The following is a 16,923-nucleotide window of genomic DNA, read 5'->3' on the forward strand; positions in this document are numbered from 1 at the left end:
CATTTTGACATAGTTCCACACGTTGTGTGTGAGTACACGTGTTTCTGTTGATCGCTAATTAGGAAGCTGCAGGTCCTTGAGTGTATAGTTGTATTCCCTTCCCAACAAGGAACCGGCAGGAAAGAAAACTCTGACAGACTCAATCTTTGCATGTGAAAGCCTTGTGGTGTGACTTTTATTTTTTTGTGATGTTCCACAGAGCCCTGTAATCTCTTATTTTTGGCAGGCCAGCACTGAATCTGTGGTCTGGTAGCCCCGGGCAACCCAAAGCTGAGACAAACAGAGGAAGTGTCATTACTCACATGTTTCCCCAGCCACCTCATCTTGGCCCGGCGTGGCCAGCTGCCGCCCCTCTTTCGAGGTGGAGCTCCTCAGAGCTGAGTCTGACCTGGCCCCATATGGAGTCCCTTTAGGTTGTCCCCCGATGCCCCCGACCTCTAGGGTCCCTGTCGCTCATTACTTTCTTTCACCCTTTATGTAATTTGTTCATAGTCTGGAATTTATTTTATGGGAGACTGTGATGAAAACTGGCAAGTCTCCTTCATTTCCTTAGAGCAGCCCGAAGGCCACGGGAAGCCGAGTAGGGAGCTCGCCTCCTACCCCTCTGCCTTGTCACACTCAGACAGGCACACGCGCATGTTTGCACACACGTGCATACACACAGCTGCATCCACGCATGCGCACACATAGGCACATGTACAGTCTCCCGTCCTCATCCCGGTGCCCAGCGCCTTGTGTCTGTACACAGTGCTGATGGAAGGGGGTCTACTCAGGACATCTGTAGAGCCTCGGGCTCTAGGAACCTCATCTCCTGCCAGCTCCTCTCCTTCCCACATGGAGAGGGAAAGGGGAGAACCAGGTCATCGATCCCAGCTTGTGGTTCCCATATCCATAGGGGTTTTTGAAAATATAACTAGTTTGTGTATTGTAAAAGCCTGCTGGAGATTTAACTGAAGTGTTGTTTTGAGAGTGGGATCAGGTTTCTTGGCTTTTGATTGGAATTCGATGATCTCTGTTAATGATGATTAGTTGTGTTATCTGCTCTGATTGGCAGTTTTCCTTGCATTTGATTCATAATAAAACGGGGGATGAATTTATTAATTCCTGATACGTTCCGTCTGCTGGGAAGATTGTTTCCATCAGGATGTCCAGGGTCAGGAGGGGTGCATGCATGCAGGGAGGTTCCCTGGGAGGTGAAAAGTCTGGGTTTATGCCTGTGGACAGAGGGTCTTCGTGCTCTGGCATTTACAGTCTTTTATTTTACGCCCAGTGCTTACTTGCTGTGTAAACTGGACAGATTTGTTTTGCTTGTTTTGGTCTTCCTCGGTTTTATGCCCGGGGCTGTTCTGCTGGATGAAGTTCGCTTTTTGGGGCACTGGGAGCCTCGGGCCCCCTCAGTAATGCTTTTCTCTAGCCCCTTCCCCTGCACAGTCACTTCTCCTGGGTCTTCTTCCTGAGCCTCCCCTGCCGAGCCCTTCTCCTGCTGGCCCCCAAGCAGCACTGGAGGGTGCCCTGGGTCTCCTAGATTCTTTGCCCCAAGATCCCCTTTGCACTATACCTCAAAGTAAAATTGAACATTTGGAGAAGACTGCATGCCAGGAATTGGGACAAGCAGCCTTATAGCCTCAAGCAATCCTATGTTACTCTTCATTTATTTAACAAATGCTTATATAGGACCTACTGTGCAAGGCACTGCTGTAAGCCCCTTACAAATACCATTTCCTGACAACCCTGTGAACAGGTACTGTTATTATCTCCATTTTACAGATAACAAAACAGAGCCAGAGAGGGTAAGGGACCCTGATTTACACAGCCAGGGGGTGGCAGAGCTGACTCCAGAGTTCATGCTTTTAACTCCTGTGCTGTGAAGTGGGCACTGTTGCTATTCTCATTTTGCACATGAGGAAACTGAGGCACTGGGGGGTTAAGTAACTTGCCCAAGGTCCTAGAACTAGTCAGTGACAGAGCCTGGATTCAACCCCAGACAGGTGAGCTTGGGAGCCAAAGCCCTGTAGATCTGCAGTGCATTCCCTGTGCGTTTCCATCATGGCCCTGTCCCCAGCACGTCAGCGTGGACAGTTACAGTGTTGGAGGCCTTGCTCACCTAGCACTGTTTTTACTGGTTCTCTAGCATTTCTTTCATGAAGGAAAGCATATTTCAGCCCAGCTTTTCAGATGGTGGAGTTGAGGCCCAGTTTTCTGAGCAGTGCGTTTGAGAGCTGGCAAGCTTGAGGGCCTGTGAAGTCCCTGTTTGTGAGAAGTCTCTCCCCAGGACTTCAGAATGCTTAGAGGAATTCCAGGCTCCAAGTACTCGCCTGAAGCACACTTTGTGTTCTCCCGCCGGTGCGTGGATAGGAGATCCATGAAACTTGGCATCTTTTCAGACTCAGACTCAGAATGCCTGTCTAATTACAGGAAACAGAACCCTCTCCCGCAGTTAGCCAAGGATTTCAACATCTCTTGGAGGCCTTCTGCATTGACCTCAAGTTTGAAGCTTTGCATTCTAACGAGTTTGGCTGAGATTTTCACCTTTGGCTCTCCTTGCCTTCTCCCCAGGCCACAATTTCGTCATCCTGCTTTGGGGATGGCACTTTCTACTGAGTGTCCGTCTGTGGACATACACGGAGCTGAGAGGAAGCACAGCGCCTCTTTGTGCACCTGGGACCCAGGGGCCTGGGCTCTCTCGAGATCTGTGCTGCCTTATGTGCGTAATGAGGCGGCCTTTGTGGAAATCATCGTAGGGCTCAGGTTGACAAAGCGGGGAGAAGCGTTGAGGGATTGCTAGAACTAAGATGCTGGACGTAGCCATTTAATCACATTCTTGTTAAATTGTCAGTGACTTCTTGGTACAGCTGGTTGATCTCATCTCATGTATTACTCAGCCCCCTATTTGGGTCTTGGAAGGTGGCCATTTATTGGAAACAGAGACGGCCTAGTATAGTGAAAGAGCTTTGTTTTTTACCCCCTTAAATAGTTAGCAAATAAAGTGAAATACCAGTGCTGGCTGGGGTGACATCCTGATGTGTTGCTGGTGGCAGTGTAAAGTGGTGACTCTTTTGGAATGCAACGTGATCAAGAACCGTGGCTCATCCAGGAATGCCAACTCTAGGACCTTCTCCAGAGAAACCCATTTAAAATGGGGGAGAGTTATTTGCATGAATATGTTCATAAGAACATTATGTATAATAGAGGGAAATTGGAAGCAATCTAGAGGCTCGACATAGGAGAATGGTTAAGAAAGTCATAGTGGTTTCCCCCAAAAGTAGCTCTCATAAAAAATTGAATTATGAAGACTCTAAGACAACATGGTATTAAGAAAAAAGCCACAATTAAAAGTGAGTGTGCCCTGGGATTACACCACATAAAATATGTGCACATGACAGATCTGGAAGACGCTATAGAAAAAGATTCATAGTTACTATTACGATGGCAGGATTATAGGTAATATTTTCTCCTATTATAAAAATAAAAGCAAAGGAAACAATACAGGTTTTGGATTCAGACCTAGGATTAATTCTTGTATTGCTGCATCTCGTTATGTGTCTTTTAGCAACCTTTGAAACTTCCGTGGGACTCAGATTCCTGATCACTAAAAAGATAGAGCAATTTCTAAGGGTCCCTGGATCTGAACCTGACTCTAGCCACTAACAGTCTCTGCAAGTCGAGTCTGCCAGACTTTCTTATGTCAGTGAGTAAGGCTCATGGGCCGTTATTAGCATCACTGTGCACAAACCACTCAATTCCTTTAAGCACTCCTGGTGGTTAAACGGAGCTCCTGCAGATTTGTTCTCCCCACTCGTGGTTTGATGAAGCGCTCCCTGCAGGCGCCACTCAGCCCGTGCACATCCGCTCTGAGTGAATGGAGAGCGCACCACCAGGTCCTGCCTCAGAGGCTGGTTTTCAAGTAAAGCCCTTTCTGGCGAAGCGCATCACTTCGGGCCCTCCCTCCCCATGCCCACTGGTTGACTCTGGGGGGGCCCCTTCCTGGGAAGGTTGACCCCATGTGGCCTACAGGTGGGCTCTCAGTCTCTCCCAGTCTCTCCACGTCTGCTTTTGATGAGTCAAAGAGAAGATTTCTGCTCGTCTTGGGTTTGTCACTCTTCAAGGATTTATACATTATAAATGACCCTCCATCACCACACACAGGTTTCATTAGCCTGGCCTTTGATCTTGCACGCAAGGAGACCATGCGCAAGCTACACCAAGCCTTGAAAAGGGTTTTATGAGGTGCTGACATTTTGACAAGCTCTTTACCTGATGTCCCAAATTGATTTTTGCCGACTCGCATTGGCCGTTTTCCCCTCTGTCCACTGAGTTCAGTTCATGAGCTGCCCACTTAAGTGAACCTGCGTGTGTTTTCAGTGCAAAGGGTTTCGATATGGAAAGTTGAGGTGAGTGCTATACATAGAAATGCCAAGGAGGTGATGGCTAGTAAAGGCTGTAAAACAAGGCGGGTTTGGATCCAGCTCTGCGTTAATGTCTGCACGATTGCAGGCAGGTCTCATGGCCCCCAAATTCCTCATCTCCTACCTAGTTTGAGCATTAGACAAGATAAGGTATGTGATGGCACTTTGTGAACCACTAAAAACTGTACCGATGTGAGGTTGATATTATTGCTATCAAATAAATGGAAACAGTGATATGAAATTAAACATGGTTGAATGTCCCAGTCCCATTTAAAAATATTTCTGGAGGGGTAGATGTATTTCCCTAAAATGGGGAGCTCTGGTTATGCCTGTGTTAAATTGTCAAATGGAAGGAAAAGCCAAAGATACCTTTCCAAGATGGTCTTTAGAATCAGAAGTAATACTGGGTTTGGAATCTGGGCCTTCTCTCTGCCCTGCTCCCAACCTCTCTTTGGCCACCCTCAGTCTCCAGCTCAGACTCTGGTCTCCCAGAGTCATCTTCCAGGAGTCTGGAAGGAATGGTAACCTCATTCCAGTGGGACCAGGCCACGGGGAGGGAAATCTGCTGGGCAGGGGGTGTGGACTGCAGGTGTGGGGAGCTCCAGGTGCCCATTCTCAGCTTCTGGATGGGCAGTTTCCTTTGTGCAGCAGGAGCCAACCTTTGTGCTGCAGCCTGTGGGTCCCACCTGCATCCAGCTGCTTCTTATGGGGGTTTGCCTGAGACTGAAGAACACCAGGTCCCCGAATCCACCTGGTGAGTGCTGAGCCCAAGATGGAGAGGAAGACCGTGGGAAGTGGAGAAATTGGGAGGAAGGCGTTCAGGAGGGAGGAAAGCGAGGACTGGCTGGGAGGAATGAGAGGAAAAGAAAGATAAGAAGAAGAAATAAGGAGCTCCATGCAGGTCAGCCGAAGAAGGACCTGCTGTTCCTCTGCTCAGATCCCCAGCTCGGGACCTTTTGAATAAATGTCAGAAATCTAAGTGGAATCTGATGAAGTAGGATAGAGCTCCTGGGGACACCAGCATTGAAAATGTCGGGGAGAAAGAGGAGCCGGAGGAAGATTGTTCAGAGAAGCGAGAGACGAACTTGCAGAGTGCTATCCCGAAGCTGGGACAGGTGTGGGCAGCAGGCGGGCAATGCTGCCAAGGGTCACCCCAGGCCCATGGAAGGCAGTGTTGGCGGGGGGCGGGGATGGGAGGAATCAGGAGCACATTGGAGGGTGCTGGCAGGGTGGAGCCATGGGTGCAGTGGGCCGAGAGTGAACGGGAGGCGAGCGAGTGGGGACGTCGGCAGCATCGGCTCTTTCCAGAGCTTGGCGGGGAGGGTGGGCGGGGAGCAGGCCGTGGTCCCAGGATCAAGCAGAATTGTTTCCTATATGTACTTTTTAATGTATTTTTTTTTCCCAACTAGATTTTAGACATTTTAAGGGCACGGTTTCTATCTTCTACTTCTTTGTTTCCTCCAAAGCTGGCTATCATCAGATCACTGAAGACATCCTTATGTGTTTGTTTTTATGAATACATCTTACTGGCTCTCGTTTCAGCCCTTATTCCCGGCAGATTCTGGCTTAATGATTCTAGCAGTGCTCGCTGGATGCTCAACAGTTGCTTATGACTCGACGTGGTTGTATGAATGTACTTGTTTAGTTTTAAAAGCAAGAGTACATTGACGGAAGTTTGGGCAGGAGAGAAATGGGGGATCACCAAGTGCCGCAGGCTTCCGGCAGTTAGGAGTCTGTTAATAGCCTGTGACCGTGAGGCTGATGACACGGTTTCCCTCTCTATATTGAATTATTGAACTAATCGCTGTAGGTGTAAAGTATGAGGGCCTAACACTGCCCTTCGCATCTCAGCCGCTGCTCCCCGCTCTTCTGAGAGTAGCGGCTCTGGAGCCGCACGTCCTGGGCTCACATCCCACCTCTGCAGTCAGTAGCTGCACAGCTCAGACCACATTGTCAACTGCCTTCCAGTGTTCTCCCCCGGGCCTCCCTTGGCCGAGGCTTGGGCAGTGTGAGTGTTGCACACCTTCTGTATGGCAGGCCCCGCCAGGTGCGTTTAAAGTAACATGAGCACGTTACTTAATCTCACTGTCCTTCAGCTTCTTCAGCTGGAAGCCGGAGCCAAGACTGGCTCTGACCTCAGGGGTTGGTGTAAGGATTAAACACAATAATCCATGGAAGATGCGTAGAATAGTACCAGACACATGGAAGTGTTCAATAAATATTAGTTACTTTCACTATTACTCTCATCTTTGAAGTATGAGAATTATACATATGTTGAAGTCAGTCATTCTTTGGCCAGTGTTAACCCAAGGCACTGGGGCCCCTTGCCAGCCTTCAGGAGGGCTGGGGTTTAAACACCAGCCATGGTGAGTTATGTGGCGGACGGATGTAGAACTGTGTGCTCCAAGGACTTTGGTGGCGTGCCAGGGCTTCTTAGATTGGCGTCTTCGATCGCGGTGTCCCGTGGCTGGGCCCCTGGGGGTAAGAGGTCTGCAGAGCTTCAAGACCAGAGCTGGCCAAGTTCTTGCTTGCCAGAGGCGTGCGTGATGTTGGGTCTCTCCTGTGCTTGGTGAGTGCCTTCTGTGTGCCCGGCCTTCTGCTTGGTGCTTTGGGAGATGGAGAGAAGAGGATATAAATGATAACTGCTCATATTTGAACAGCACTTTGCAGTTTACAAACACCGTCGCAGTGAACACATGAAAATGCTGTGAGGTGCTTTATTGTCATCAGTTTGTAGAGGAGGAAATCAGGCACAAACATTCCAGATACTTCCAGCTCTGAGGACAGTGCTTCCTTGCATCACGGGAGAAGCAGTGTATTTGCACAAGGCAGGTAGTTAGCCCTGTAACCGTGTGCGTTAAAGGCCCCTAAATACTGCGCAGAGGGGTTACTGCGCGGCAGTTTTCCTTGTAAAGGACTAGACCTTGTCTTCCTGCTGTGTTTACTGAGCATGGCTATGTAGTAGGCGTTCTTCCTGTCGTTCCCATGTTAACTCATTTATACCTCGCTAGAGCGCTGTGGGTTGGATACTAGCATTGGCCCCATTTTACAGATAAGGGAGCTGAAGCCCAGGGATGTTGACTGTCTTGCCCAAGGTCACATGATGAATAAGCAGCAGAACTAGCCAGAACACAGGCGTCTGACTCCGTCTGTCCTCCACTGCCTGTCCTCTGGGTCCCCCTTATATTCCCAAGGGCAGGTGCTTTCTCTTCCCTTTCGGCCTTTTTTCAGAACAAAAGCACGTTATCCTAACTGGCAGGCTGAGCTCCCAAAGGCTCTTATCTCTCCACCAACAAAAGCCATTTCTTGTTGAATAGGTCACCCAGCATTTTTCTGAGTAGATGCCAGCTCGGGGATGCCATAGATAAGCCAGTGGTGGCTTGTGTTGTCATCTCCCTGATGGTTTGCTTTTCATTCAAGTCCATTAATTTGTCTAAGATGAGAAAGGGAGAGGCCGACGCACACGCAGTTAAGTGCTGGGACTAGAGAATGAGCAGTGATGATTCTGGAATGGGAGGCTGGCGATGGGCGATTCTGATAGAGTAAGTCTGCCAGGGAGCGCGGGCGGTGCGTGTGGAACTGCCCCTCCGTGCGACTGGGTGTGAGGCTTCAAGGAAAGGACCTGACGGGGCTGTCCCTGACTCTTCCTTCTCTCCACGTGCTATCCCCCCAGAAGATGTTTGGAATGTGGTTCCTGCTCAGCCCCTGCAATCCCATACTAGGGATGCGGTGGTGACTTTTCTGCCATCCTTATGTGCTTTAAATATGAAGGGCCCTTGAGAACTGATCAGAAACACCAATTGTGCTGGCCTCTTAAAAACTTGGGGTCTTGGATTATGTCAGCGTTGACTTCCTGGTTGTGATGTTGTACTGAAGTTGGGCAAAATGTCACCCTTGGGCGTCGCCTTGTGGAGGGGCTGAGGATCTCTCTCCATCATTTCTTACAAGTACATATGAAGCTACACTTCAGAATAAAAAGTTAAGAAAAAATAAAGTCTTTCAAATAATGCAGACTCCAAACAAGTCCTGTATGAATTTACAAGGAGCAGCTTATTTATCCTGTGTCTAACGCTTTGCCAATATCCAGTAAACATAAAAATCGGATACCAAAACCACCGAAGGCAGTGGAAAGGAATGAAGTGCTGACATGCGCTGTGACACGGATGAACCCTGAAAGCATCTTGCTGAGTGAAAGAAGCCAGGCCACATACTGTGTGATTCCTTTTATATGAAATGTTCAGAACAGGCAAATCTACAGAGACAGAAAGCAAATTAGCAGTTGCTTACGGCCGGGAGTAGCAGGGGCAGGAGGGAGTGGGGGGGTGCCTGCTGATGGGCGCGGGGTCTCTGTTTTGGGTGACGTTCTACAATTAGTTTGTGGTGATGGTTGTGCAACTCCATGACTGGACTAAAAACCATTGAATGACACAGTTTAAATGGGTGAATTGTGTAATATGTGAGTTATATCTCAATAAAATTGAAAAAATTTAGGGTCTTAAAAAAATTTAGTGTCCTTTGACAGTTTTAAGAGAAGGAACAGCAGTCCTTGGAAATAGCTGGTCTCTTCTAGATGAAAGCCCTCCGCACACTGGTTTTAAATTCAGGCCACTGTCCTGGGGCATGTTCTGGGCTCCGTCATAAACCAGATTCACGGCCTCCCACTGAAACCACAGTGGGGTTTCCGATTGCTCATCCTAAGGGAATGCAAACTCGGTGTGTGCCAGACGTTTGCCAGGTGCTCTCCCACACGCTTTCTTAAACTTCTTGCAGCCCTCACGGGAGGTCAGGCCCATGTTTTATTGATGAAGAAATGGAGGTTCCAGAGATTATACACAGTGAGGAAGTGCTGCAGCAGGACCCAGAACTTGGGGCTTATTGACCCTAAAGTCCAGTGGAAGGTGGGATTGGTGAACTTTCCCTCACGTCTCACACGAGTGAAGAGAAGTCAGCTGCAAAGCAAAAGCCGGACTCGTGCAGGGCAGAGAGCTCAGGAAAGTCACCAGAGAAAAGGCCTGTGGGCTTCGTGCGAGTTGTTTTCAGGCTGTGTGCTCATGGGGAATCTGCTGCCTCCGGAAGGGAGCGTGACATTCTGCTGTGTTCCCTGGAGCAGCTCTTCCCAGGAGAGCTCCTATGGAAAGATAACTGTGGGAAAACGTGGAGGCTTTCCGTGGACGCGTTTGGGAGTGTCATTAGCTCTTGGAGGAAACATGTTTATTTCCCTGAAGCCCTCAGCTTTGTCTCTGTCCTGAGTTTTCAAGGGTTCATAACTCGAGGAGCTATTTTTGGATATGGAGGGAGGGCACAGCATTACAGCCAGGGAACTTGATAGTTTTTATGAGTGTTAATGCTGTTACGTGGTCAGTGGGACCCTCATGGTAAAATGGGCCTGAGTGAAGGGAGGTGAGGTGGGGGTAAATACAAAAAGATTTGCACTCATTTAGTGATGCTCAGAGGGGTCCATGATGGACTCTTTACCTCCCAGGAGCTTATTAAAAATGCAGATTCTCATGTCCGAGCCCAAACCTACTAGATCTGAAACTCTGGGGGTGATGCCCAGGAGCCTGTGTTTTAATAAGCTCTCAAGGGAATTCTTATGCACCCTGAAGTGTGAGGAGCATGGCACCAGATGATCTTACAGATGCTTGGGGTTGAGCAGGAAGATCTGGTTGTGTTCCCAGGAGAGCACCTCCTTCTATGCTGGACCTGCTCTTGCAGGTGGAGTGTGAGCTGGGAGGGAACATCAATTCACTCATTGACAGTATTCGCTGAGCACTTCCTATATCTAGGCACTCACTCCCTGCTCTCAGGGCCTTTACATCCTAGTGGGGAGTCAGCAAACGAGGGAAACTTATAAAGAAACTCCTGCAAGTGGTGATGCAACCCTGGGGTGGTGACATTCAGCCTGATGAGAAGGAGGAGGAGGAGATGCCCAAGTAAAGAGCGAGGGGAAGGGGTTTCCAGAGAGGAGACTGCCTGTGCAGAGGCCTGGAGCTGGGAGGGGTTGGGCAGGTCAGAGTGAAACGTGGCTGGGGTAGCCTGATGGTGGTGGCGGGGGGCAGGTGGCAGAGAGAACGTTGGAGAGATGAGCCAGGACCGGATCGCAGGACCAAGAGGAGTTTGAATTTTACTCTAGAGATGGTGGACAGGATTTAATTAGGGGAGCGACAGGATCTGATGAAAGGTTTAAGATCCTTCTGGCTGCTAAGAAGAAGAGTGGTTTGGAGGAGGACGAGATGAAGCCAGGGGAGGTTCTGTCCAAACTGTGACTGCTACAAAGTCATGTTATCTTTATTTATTTTTTTTTTGAGGGGGGTTGGGGGCACAATTTAAGAAGAAAATTGGAATTGTTTTGTCAGAGTTTCTATGGTAGCATTGTACAAATGGAACAGCCTTGCCTTACAGGTGTACGTCCTCATTGCTTTCATTAGATGACATTGTATGCATTACAGTACCAGCTGTGTATGTACCCATTTAAGTACACATACTACTACTTACAAAAAGTGAAATTTATCAAAAGAAAATTCAGCTTAGATGTCCACATTTTTGAGACATATAAAGCCAAGCTCAGTTGATTACAATTTAGCAGCATCTGCAAGATTTTATCCATTTCAGAAATCTGAGCTCACTAACATTGCCTGGGCTGGGATTTTTTAGCTGAGAACTGCTTACCTGGGTGTAGAAAATCTGATATTTTATTTAGAAGAATGAGTCATTGCTTTGGGCATTCAGAGTCCTGGGTTTTATCTTCTGTGTTGCGTAAGTTTGATTTGACCTTGAACAAGTCATTTCAGTTTGTATACCAGCGTCCCTGTGCAGAAGATGGGTAACGAATCGTTCTGGGAAAACTCCTGTCATCCTGGTACCTGGGTGAGAGCTCTCCAAGACCTAGGAGAGATACTAATGTGCAAAGGCCCTGTGGCCAAAGGGAGCAGGCTGATATTGTAGGAACTGAAAGGCAGCCTGTGTGGTTGGAGAGCAGAGTGCAAGGGGGAGACGGTCCAGGGTGATGCTGTAGAGGTAAGCAAGGGCCAAGCTGGCAGGATCTTTGAGGCTTTGTTGGGTACTTTAATCTTTGTCTGAAGAGCAAGGGGAAGCCATTGGAGGATTTAAATAGGGGAGTGAAATAAGGTTGATAGATATGCTGTCTCATTTAATCCTCATAACAAATGTACTTGGTAGGTAATAGCTCTATTTTAAACCAGCACGGAAACTTCAGTTAGTGGATATTAAATAGTTTACCCAAGAGTGCCTTGCTGGTGGACGGTGGAGCCAGGAAACAAACTCAGGTCAGCCTGACTCCAGAGTCCTCTGTCCTCCGTATCAGCCTAGCTCAATAATAATACAACAATAACCACAGTTTTCCAATGCTTTGAACTTTTAAGATGAAAGATCTCCCTTAAATTACAAAGTGGTATTATGCTGCAGAAATACGAGTGGTGATGAGAAGTGGATAACGAGGGAGCGTTTAAGAGGCCCAGTCTGCATGGCTCTGGTCCAGCATCTTCAGGTTCCTTGTCCTCTGGTGGGTGGGGTGGGCAGGGTGTGGGGGGCGTCTCACAAGCAGCTATCAACACAGAGAAGGGTTTGGCAGCTCTGGCCGGCCATTTGACACTGCCATTGTCCATAAGGACTCATTGTCCGTGAAAAGTGCCCGAGGTGTGGGCTTTCAGGGGTTTTGAGCTGGGAAATCAGATCTGGGCAGTTCATGCGTGGTTTCACTGGGGCGGTCATGCCATGCCAAGTTTCTGCTTTCTCCCTCTTGGGTAGTCAGCTGGCTTAAGTAGATTCTTAGAAGCAGGTCACCATCTCAATTTTGAACTCAAGCCATGTTTAAGATTGAAATGGGAAAACACCTGCTGGCCCGTGGCCCTTAAGGTTTCTGTCGATGATGACAAATCTCTGTTCTTTTCTAGTTGACCATGTTGTTCCCGAGCCTGGGACAAGCCTGCTGGCTGCCTTCGACCAGTGGAGGGAATGGGCTGACAGCAAGTCCTGCTGCGACTACTCTCTGCACGTGGACATCACTGAGTGGCATAAGGGCATCCAAGAGGAGATGGAGGCCCTGGTGAAAGACCACGGTAGGTTGTGCTGACCTTCTGGGGATATTTCCGTTTCAGTTTGTGAGCTAGCACAGCTCTGTGAAGAAAAGCTCTCTGAATAATTCTTATAGCTCCCCCTTGCGCCTCACCCCTTTGCCTGCAAGGAGAGAGGGCCTAGGCTCCAGTTCATGCTGGTTGGAGGGAGCCAAACCCAGGACAGCACCAGAAGCTTTCATTGATGTGAGCACATGAGCCTTATTAGGGGGACCTGTTCGTATGTAACAACGACTCACAGCTTATTAGTTTGAGGGAACTGTGTGCCCTAGCCGGGCTGGGGAGTTGAGGCTTCAAGAGCAGTTACCCCAAAGGATGACAATGGATATCCCAGTGAGGATTCTAGGCAGTCTTAGGAGAGCACCCAGGACCCAGAGTAGAGGATTTGGGCAGCCTCTTTCTGCAAACCTGGAAGAACCAGTATAGATTTGTGGGTGATGAGGCTCTGGGACAATGTGAGGGGTCTTTTTTGTTCCGTAGGACTATTTTGGGGAGCAAGATCCCAGGGATTGGGTTCTGAAAGATTCTCGCTTGTTCCCAGGAACCTCAGGGGATTTAGGTGGTGTTGCCACGCCACGTTGTCTTCCAGGGTCTCCTTGAGCTTGGCTGTAGACTAGACTCCTGGGGTCACGTGTTGACCTCAACCATCAGTGGATCTCAACCATCAGGGAAGCATCTGTTGCTTTAGGGGTCCAGGACTTCTAGGCTCAGCAGTGCCATGAGCTCTAAGTAATATGGCAGGAGGGAAATCTCTAGTCATGGATATGCTAGAAAAAGCCCAGAATGAAAATCTAGCATCTTAGGTTTATTTTTCTGCTCTTCCACAAAAGGCAGGTATGACCTAGCTGTATGATCTTGGGAAAATCACTTAAATTTTTTAAAAAATCTTATCATGTGAGGGTATTGGACTAGATATCCTAAGATTCTTTCTGTCACAAAGGTCCCACATAAAAGAAAATAGATAAGCTTTGACCTTTCTCACTTTTGAGAATACCAAGACTCAAATGGATTTAACTTTTGATACTTATAATGAATTTACTCTCAATCAGCCAGGAGGGTTACCATAGCAACTGTTGTCTAGCAGGAGGGAAGGGCCAGGATGTCCTGAGTCATTGAACTCGGGTAGCTTCCAGCACCCCCAGTGGCTTGAATTAAACTGCAAGGCTAGAGGGTTGTCAGTACAATTGTTTACCACTGTGATGGATGTTGGGCAGTGATGTTCGGTCTGGTTCCTCTGGAGGCAAGAACTAAAAATGCCAGGATGAGAATTGTGACATCTGCTTGTTGCACTCATGGACCTTTTATTTAAAAACGTTTCTTAAAAATCCGCACGGAGCGCAGTCTGTTTACCACAGAAAAGACATTTTCATCTACAGATTCTGTAGATCTTCATCTACAGAATCTTCTAATTCATTTTCTTGTTAAGGTCACAACAGTTGGAGGCAACTTTGGTTTTTAATTTTTAAGTTTTAATTGGGGTAAAATACAACATAACTCGAAATTTGCCATATTAATCATTTTTAAGTGTCCAGTTCCGTGGCATTAAGTACGATCACATTGTTGTACAACCATCACCACCATCCGTCTCCAGAACTTTCCATCTCTCCAAACTGAAACTCTGTACCCGTTAACCAGTAACTCCCCATTCCCCCTTCCCCTAGGCCCTGGGGAATCCCCATTCTACTTTCTGTCGTTATGAATTTGACATATAAATGGAATCCTAGAGTATTCGTCCTTCTGTGACTGGCTTATTTTACTTAGCATCGTGTCCTCAGGGTTCATCCATGTTGTAGCATGTGTCAGAAGGTCCTTCCTGCTTAAGGCTGAATAATATTCCATTGTATAGATGGACCCCATTTTGTTTATCCCCATTCATCTGTCCGTGGTCACTTGGGCTGCTTCCACCCTTTGGCTATTGTGACTAATGCTGATATGTATTTGTAGGGGTATACAGATATGGGCAACTTTTAATCTTGATATAATTTTAACCTTAGAGAAAATTGTAAGAATATTAAAAGGAACTCTTGTGTGCTCTATTCCCAGATTCCCCAGTGGGTTATATTTTACCCCATTTGCTTTATCATTCTCTCTCTGTCTCCATCTCTGTCTCTCTTTGTCTCTCTCTCTCTCTGTCTCTCTGTCTCTCTCTATATATACATATGCATAGTATTATAACTTTCTCATTCCCTTCCAGATTATTTGGTTTTGGGTTATCTATTAAAGTCACATCTCCATTTCTCTATTCTGTCCCCCAGGGGTAAATTCCTTCCTCGTGTACATGGCTTTCAAAGATCGCTTCCAGCTAACGGATTCCCAGGTAAGAAAAGTTGGCTTTTCAGAACAGGCTCACTGGCCTTTGGTATATTTGGGCCACTGCTGTTGTCTTGGGAGCTGCCTTCAGTGGGGCAACATGGCCTAGCATGTCCTGAGCCTCCTTCGCACATCTGGTGCAGAGCCGGGTGTCATCCCTGAGCTGCTCACTCCTAATCCACATCCTTTTAGGTTCTGCTTCCTCATGTGCCCAGAAACATTGTCCTCTGGGCATGTCCGAAAAGCTGGCCTTAATAGAAACAGGCAAAGGGTGCTGTTTCTGATCCCTGTGGCCAAGAGGGAGGTGGTTGTATTTGTGAACAGGGAGGCAAAAGTCTCTGTCTCTGATCCTACCCCTCCCTCTCTCAGATCTATGAAGTATTGAGCGTGATCCGGGATATTGGCGCGATTGCCCAAGTCCATGCGGAAAACGGCGACATCATTGCAGAGGTATGGTGCATTCCTCTTCATCAGTACTTTGTGATCCCCCCGGCAAGAGGCAGCCTCAAGAAAACAAAGCAACTTCTGTAGTTCACCTCCGAGGAGGAAAAGCAGGGTGACCTGGTGTGACCATCCTGGGGCACTGTACTGGGAGTGTCACCGATGGCATAAATGTTGGCGACACTTGCACCTCAGTGTGTTCTGCAGGGCATCCAGCCTGTTCCCTTTCCACAGTGCTGTACAGCAGCTGCCTGTGGGGCAGGAGACGTGGACCCCCTAGTCACACAGACATTTTACACTGTAGCCCAGGGCTGGGAACACATCGGCTTTCAGCATCCCAGGGGAATAGCTGAACATATGTGGGAGGCTGTAATTGATCTGTCATGGCTCAGGCAGATCTGGGAACAAGGTAGTGAGCCCTTCCCTTCCTGGGGTCTTGGGATGAGGCCGAGTGGTGAGCAATGCTATTTTTCTGTCTTGCCTGAGGAATTCTTACCCAGGTCTCTAGCAGGCAGAGCCTTCTGAAGTCTAGCTCTCCCTGACAGCCTGGCTTTCTTTAAACATTGCAGGAACAGCAGAGGATCCTGGATCTGGGCATCACGGGTCCCGAGGGACATGTGCTGAGCCGGCCTGAGGAGGTGAACATCTGCTGAATGGAATGCGGGAACTGGTGTCCCTTGGGCGCTGCCAGAGCCACATAGAACCCACTTTCTGCCTGTCGAGAATGGGCTTTTCAGATGCTGATTTTGGTCCCTGTGAGAAGTCATAGGTTGCCTGTGTGTGTGTGACAGGCAGAGTGCAGTGTTAGAGGAGCTGCGGGACACGGCAGTGTGGGTTGTTTAGCCTGAAGACGCCTCTTTGTGTCTCTGATTCTCCCAGCGCTTTCTTGGGTAGATACGGACAGCTGTTTATTAGCATTTTGCAATCTGGGTTTCGTGTTTCATAACTTGGCGCCTCCAAAATCTTGCCAGTCACCAAAACATAGTCATGGGGATCGAAAAGCTCTTCTAAATGTCTAAAAAGCATAAGGGGAATTGTAAGTTTTTCCAGTTATAAGTCTGCACAGGGTATAACATAATCAGCAGAGGTTGGTAGACAGAATCTTTCAGAATCTGGGAGGGAAAATTATGAGCAGAATCCTTGTTGGCACGAGGGTTGAGAATCACTGTCTTGCATGGCAAGGCTTATAAGTTAGTTGGGGGTCGCTTATGTCCTATGTGACGGAGAATCTGTTTTTCTGATTAGAATTTGTGGCCTTTCAATACTTCTCAAGAGTTGGCTCCCTAGTGAAAGGCTCAAGGTCAGGCTTTTGAGGACCTGGCGACTCTGAGCAAAGAGAATGCTGGGGACTCTCACGGAAACAAATAGACTTTCTCCTTTTGGGAAAGAAGTGATGGAAAAGGGACAGTGCAGAGAAGCTCAGATAAAGTCATCAAAGAACTGGATGTTGGCTTAAAATTGTAGTTTTTCCTTCTGGAAAAAGGAGGTGGAGGGAGATGTTTGACAAGAGTATGAATGGGACCAGTGCCACCATATTGCACAACTTCAGAACTAGGATGTTCCCTCTGCATCTGGGAGGTGTTCACGTCAGGACCCATGGGTGGAAGAGGAGTCTGCTCCCCCAAAAGAAAATGGATTCATGCAGGTTTGACATCGAAGGTGCCATCAACAGG

General features: G+C 48.1%; 1 protein-coding gene across 2 annotated transcripts in view; it reads left to right on the plus strand.

Annotated features, from left to right (window-relative positions):
- The window catches only part of DPYSL2 (dihydropyrimidinase like 2), a 126,693-nt gene that overhangs the window by 84,417 nt on the left and 25,353 nt on the right, over nt 1–16,923 (plus strand). For both annotated transcript variants that reach the window (XM_070607288.1, XM_008535477.2), the window contains exons 4-7: nt 12,320–12,484; nt 14,755–14,816; nt 15,179–15,259; nt 15,820–15,888. In XM_070607288.1, coding sequence (XP_070463389.1) covers nt 12,320–12,484; nt 14,755–14,816; nt 15,179–15,259; nt 15,820–15,888 — 377 coding nt within the window. The remainder of the gene's footprint in view (nt 1–12,319; nt 12,485–14,754; nt 14,817–15,178; nt 15,260–15,819; nt 15,889–16,923) is intronic.

Source organism: Equus przewalskii, chromosome 2 (assembly GCF_037783145.1).
Source record: "Equus przewalskii isolate Varuska chromosome 2, EquPr2, whole genome shotgun sequence".
Classification (NCBI taxonomy): Eukaryota; Metazoa; Chordata; class Mammalia; order Perissodactyla; family Equidae; genus Equus; species Equus przewalskii.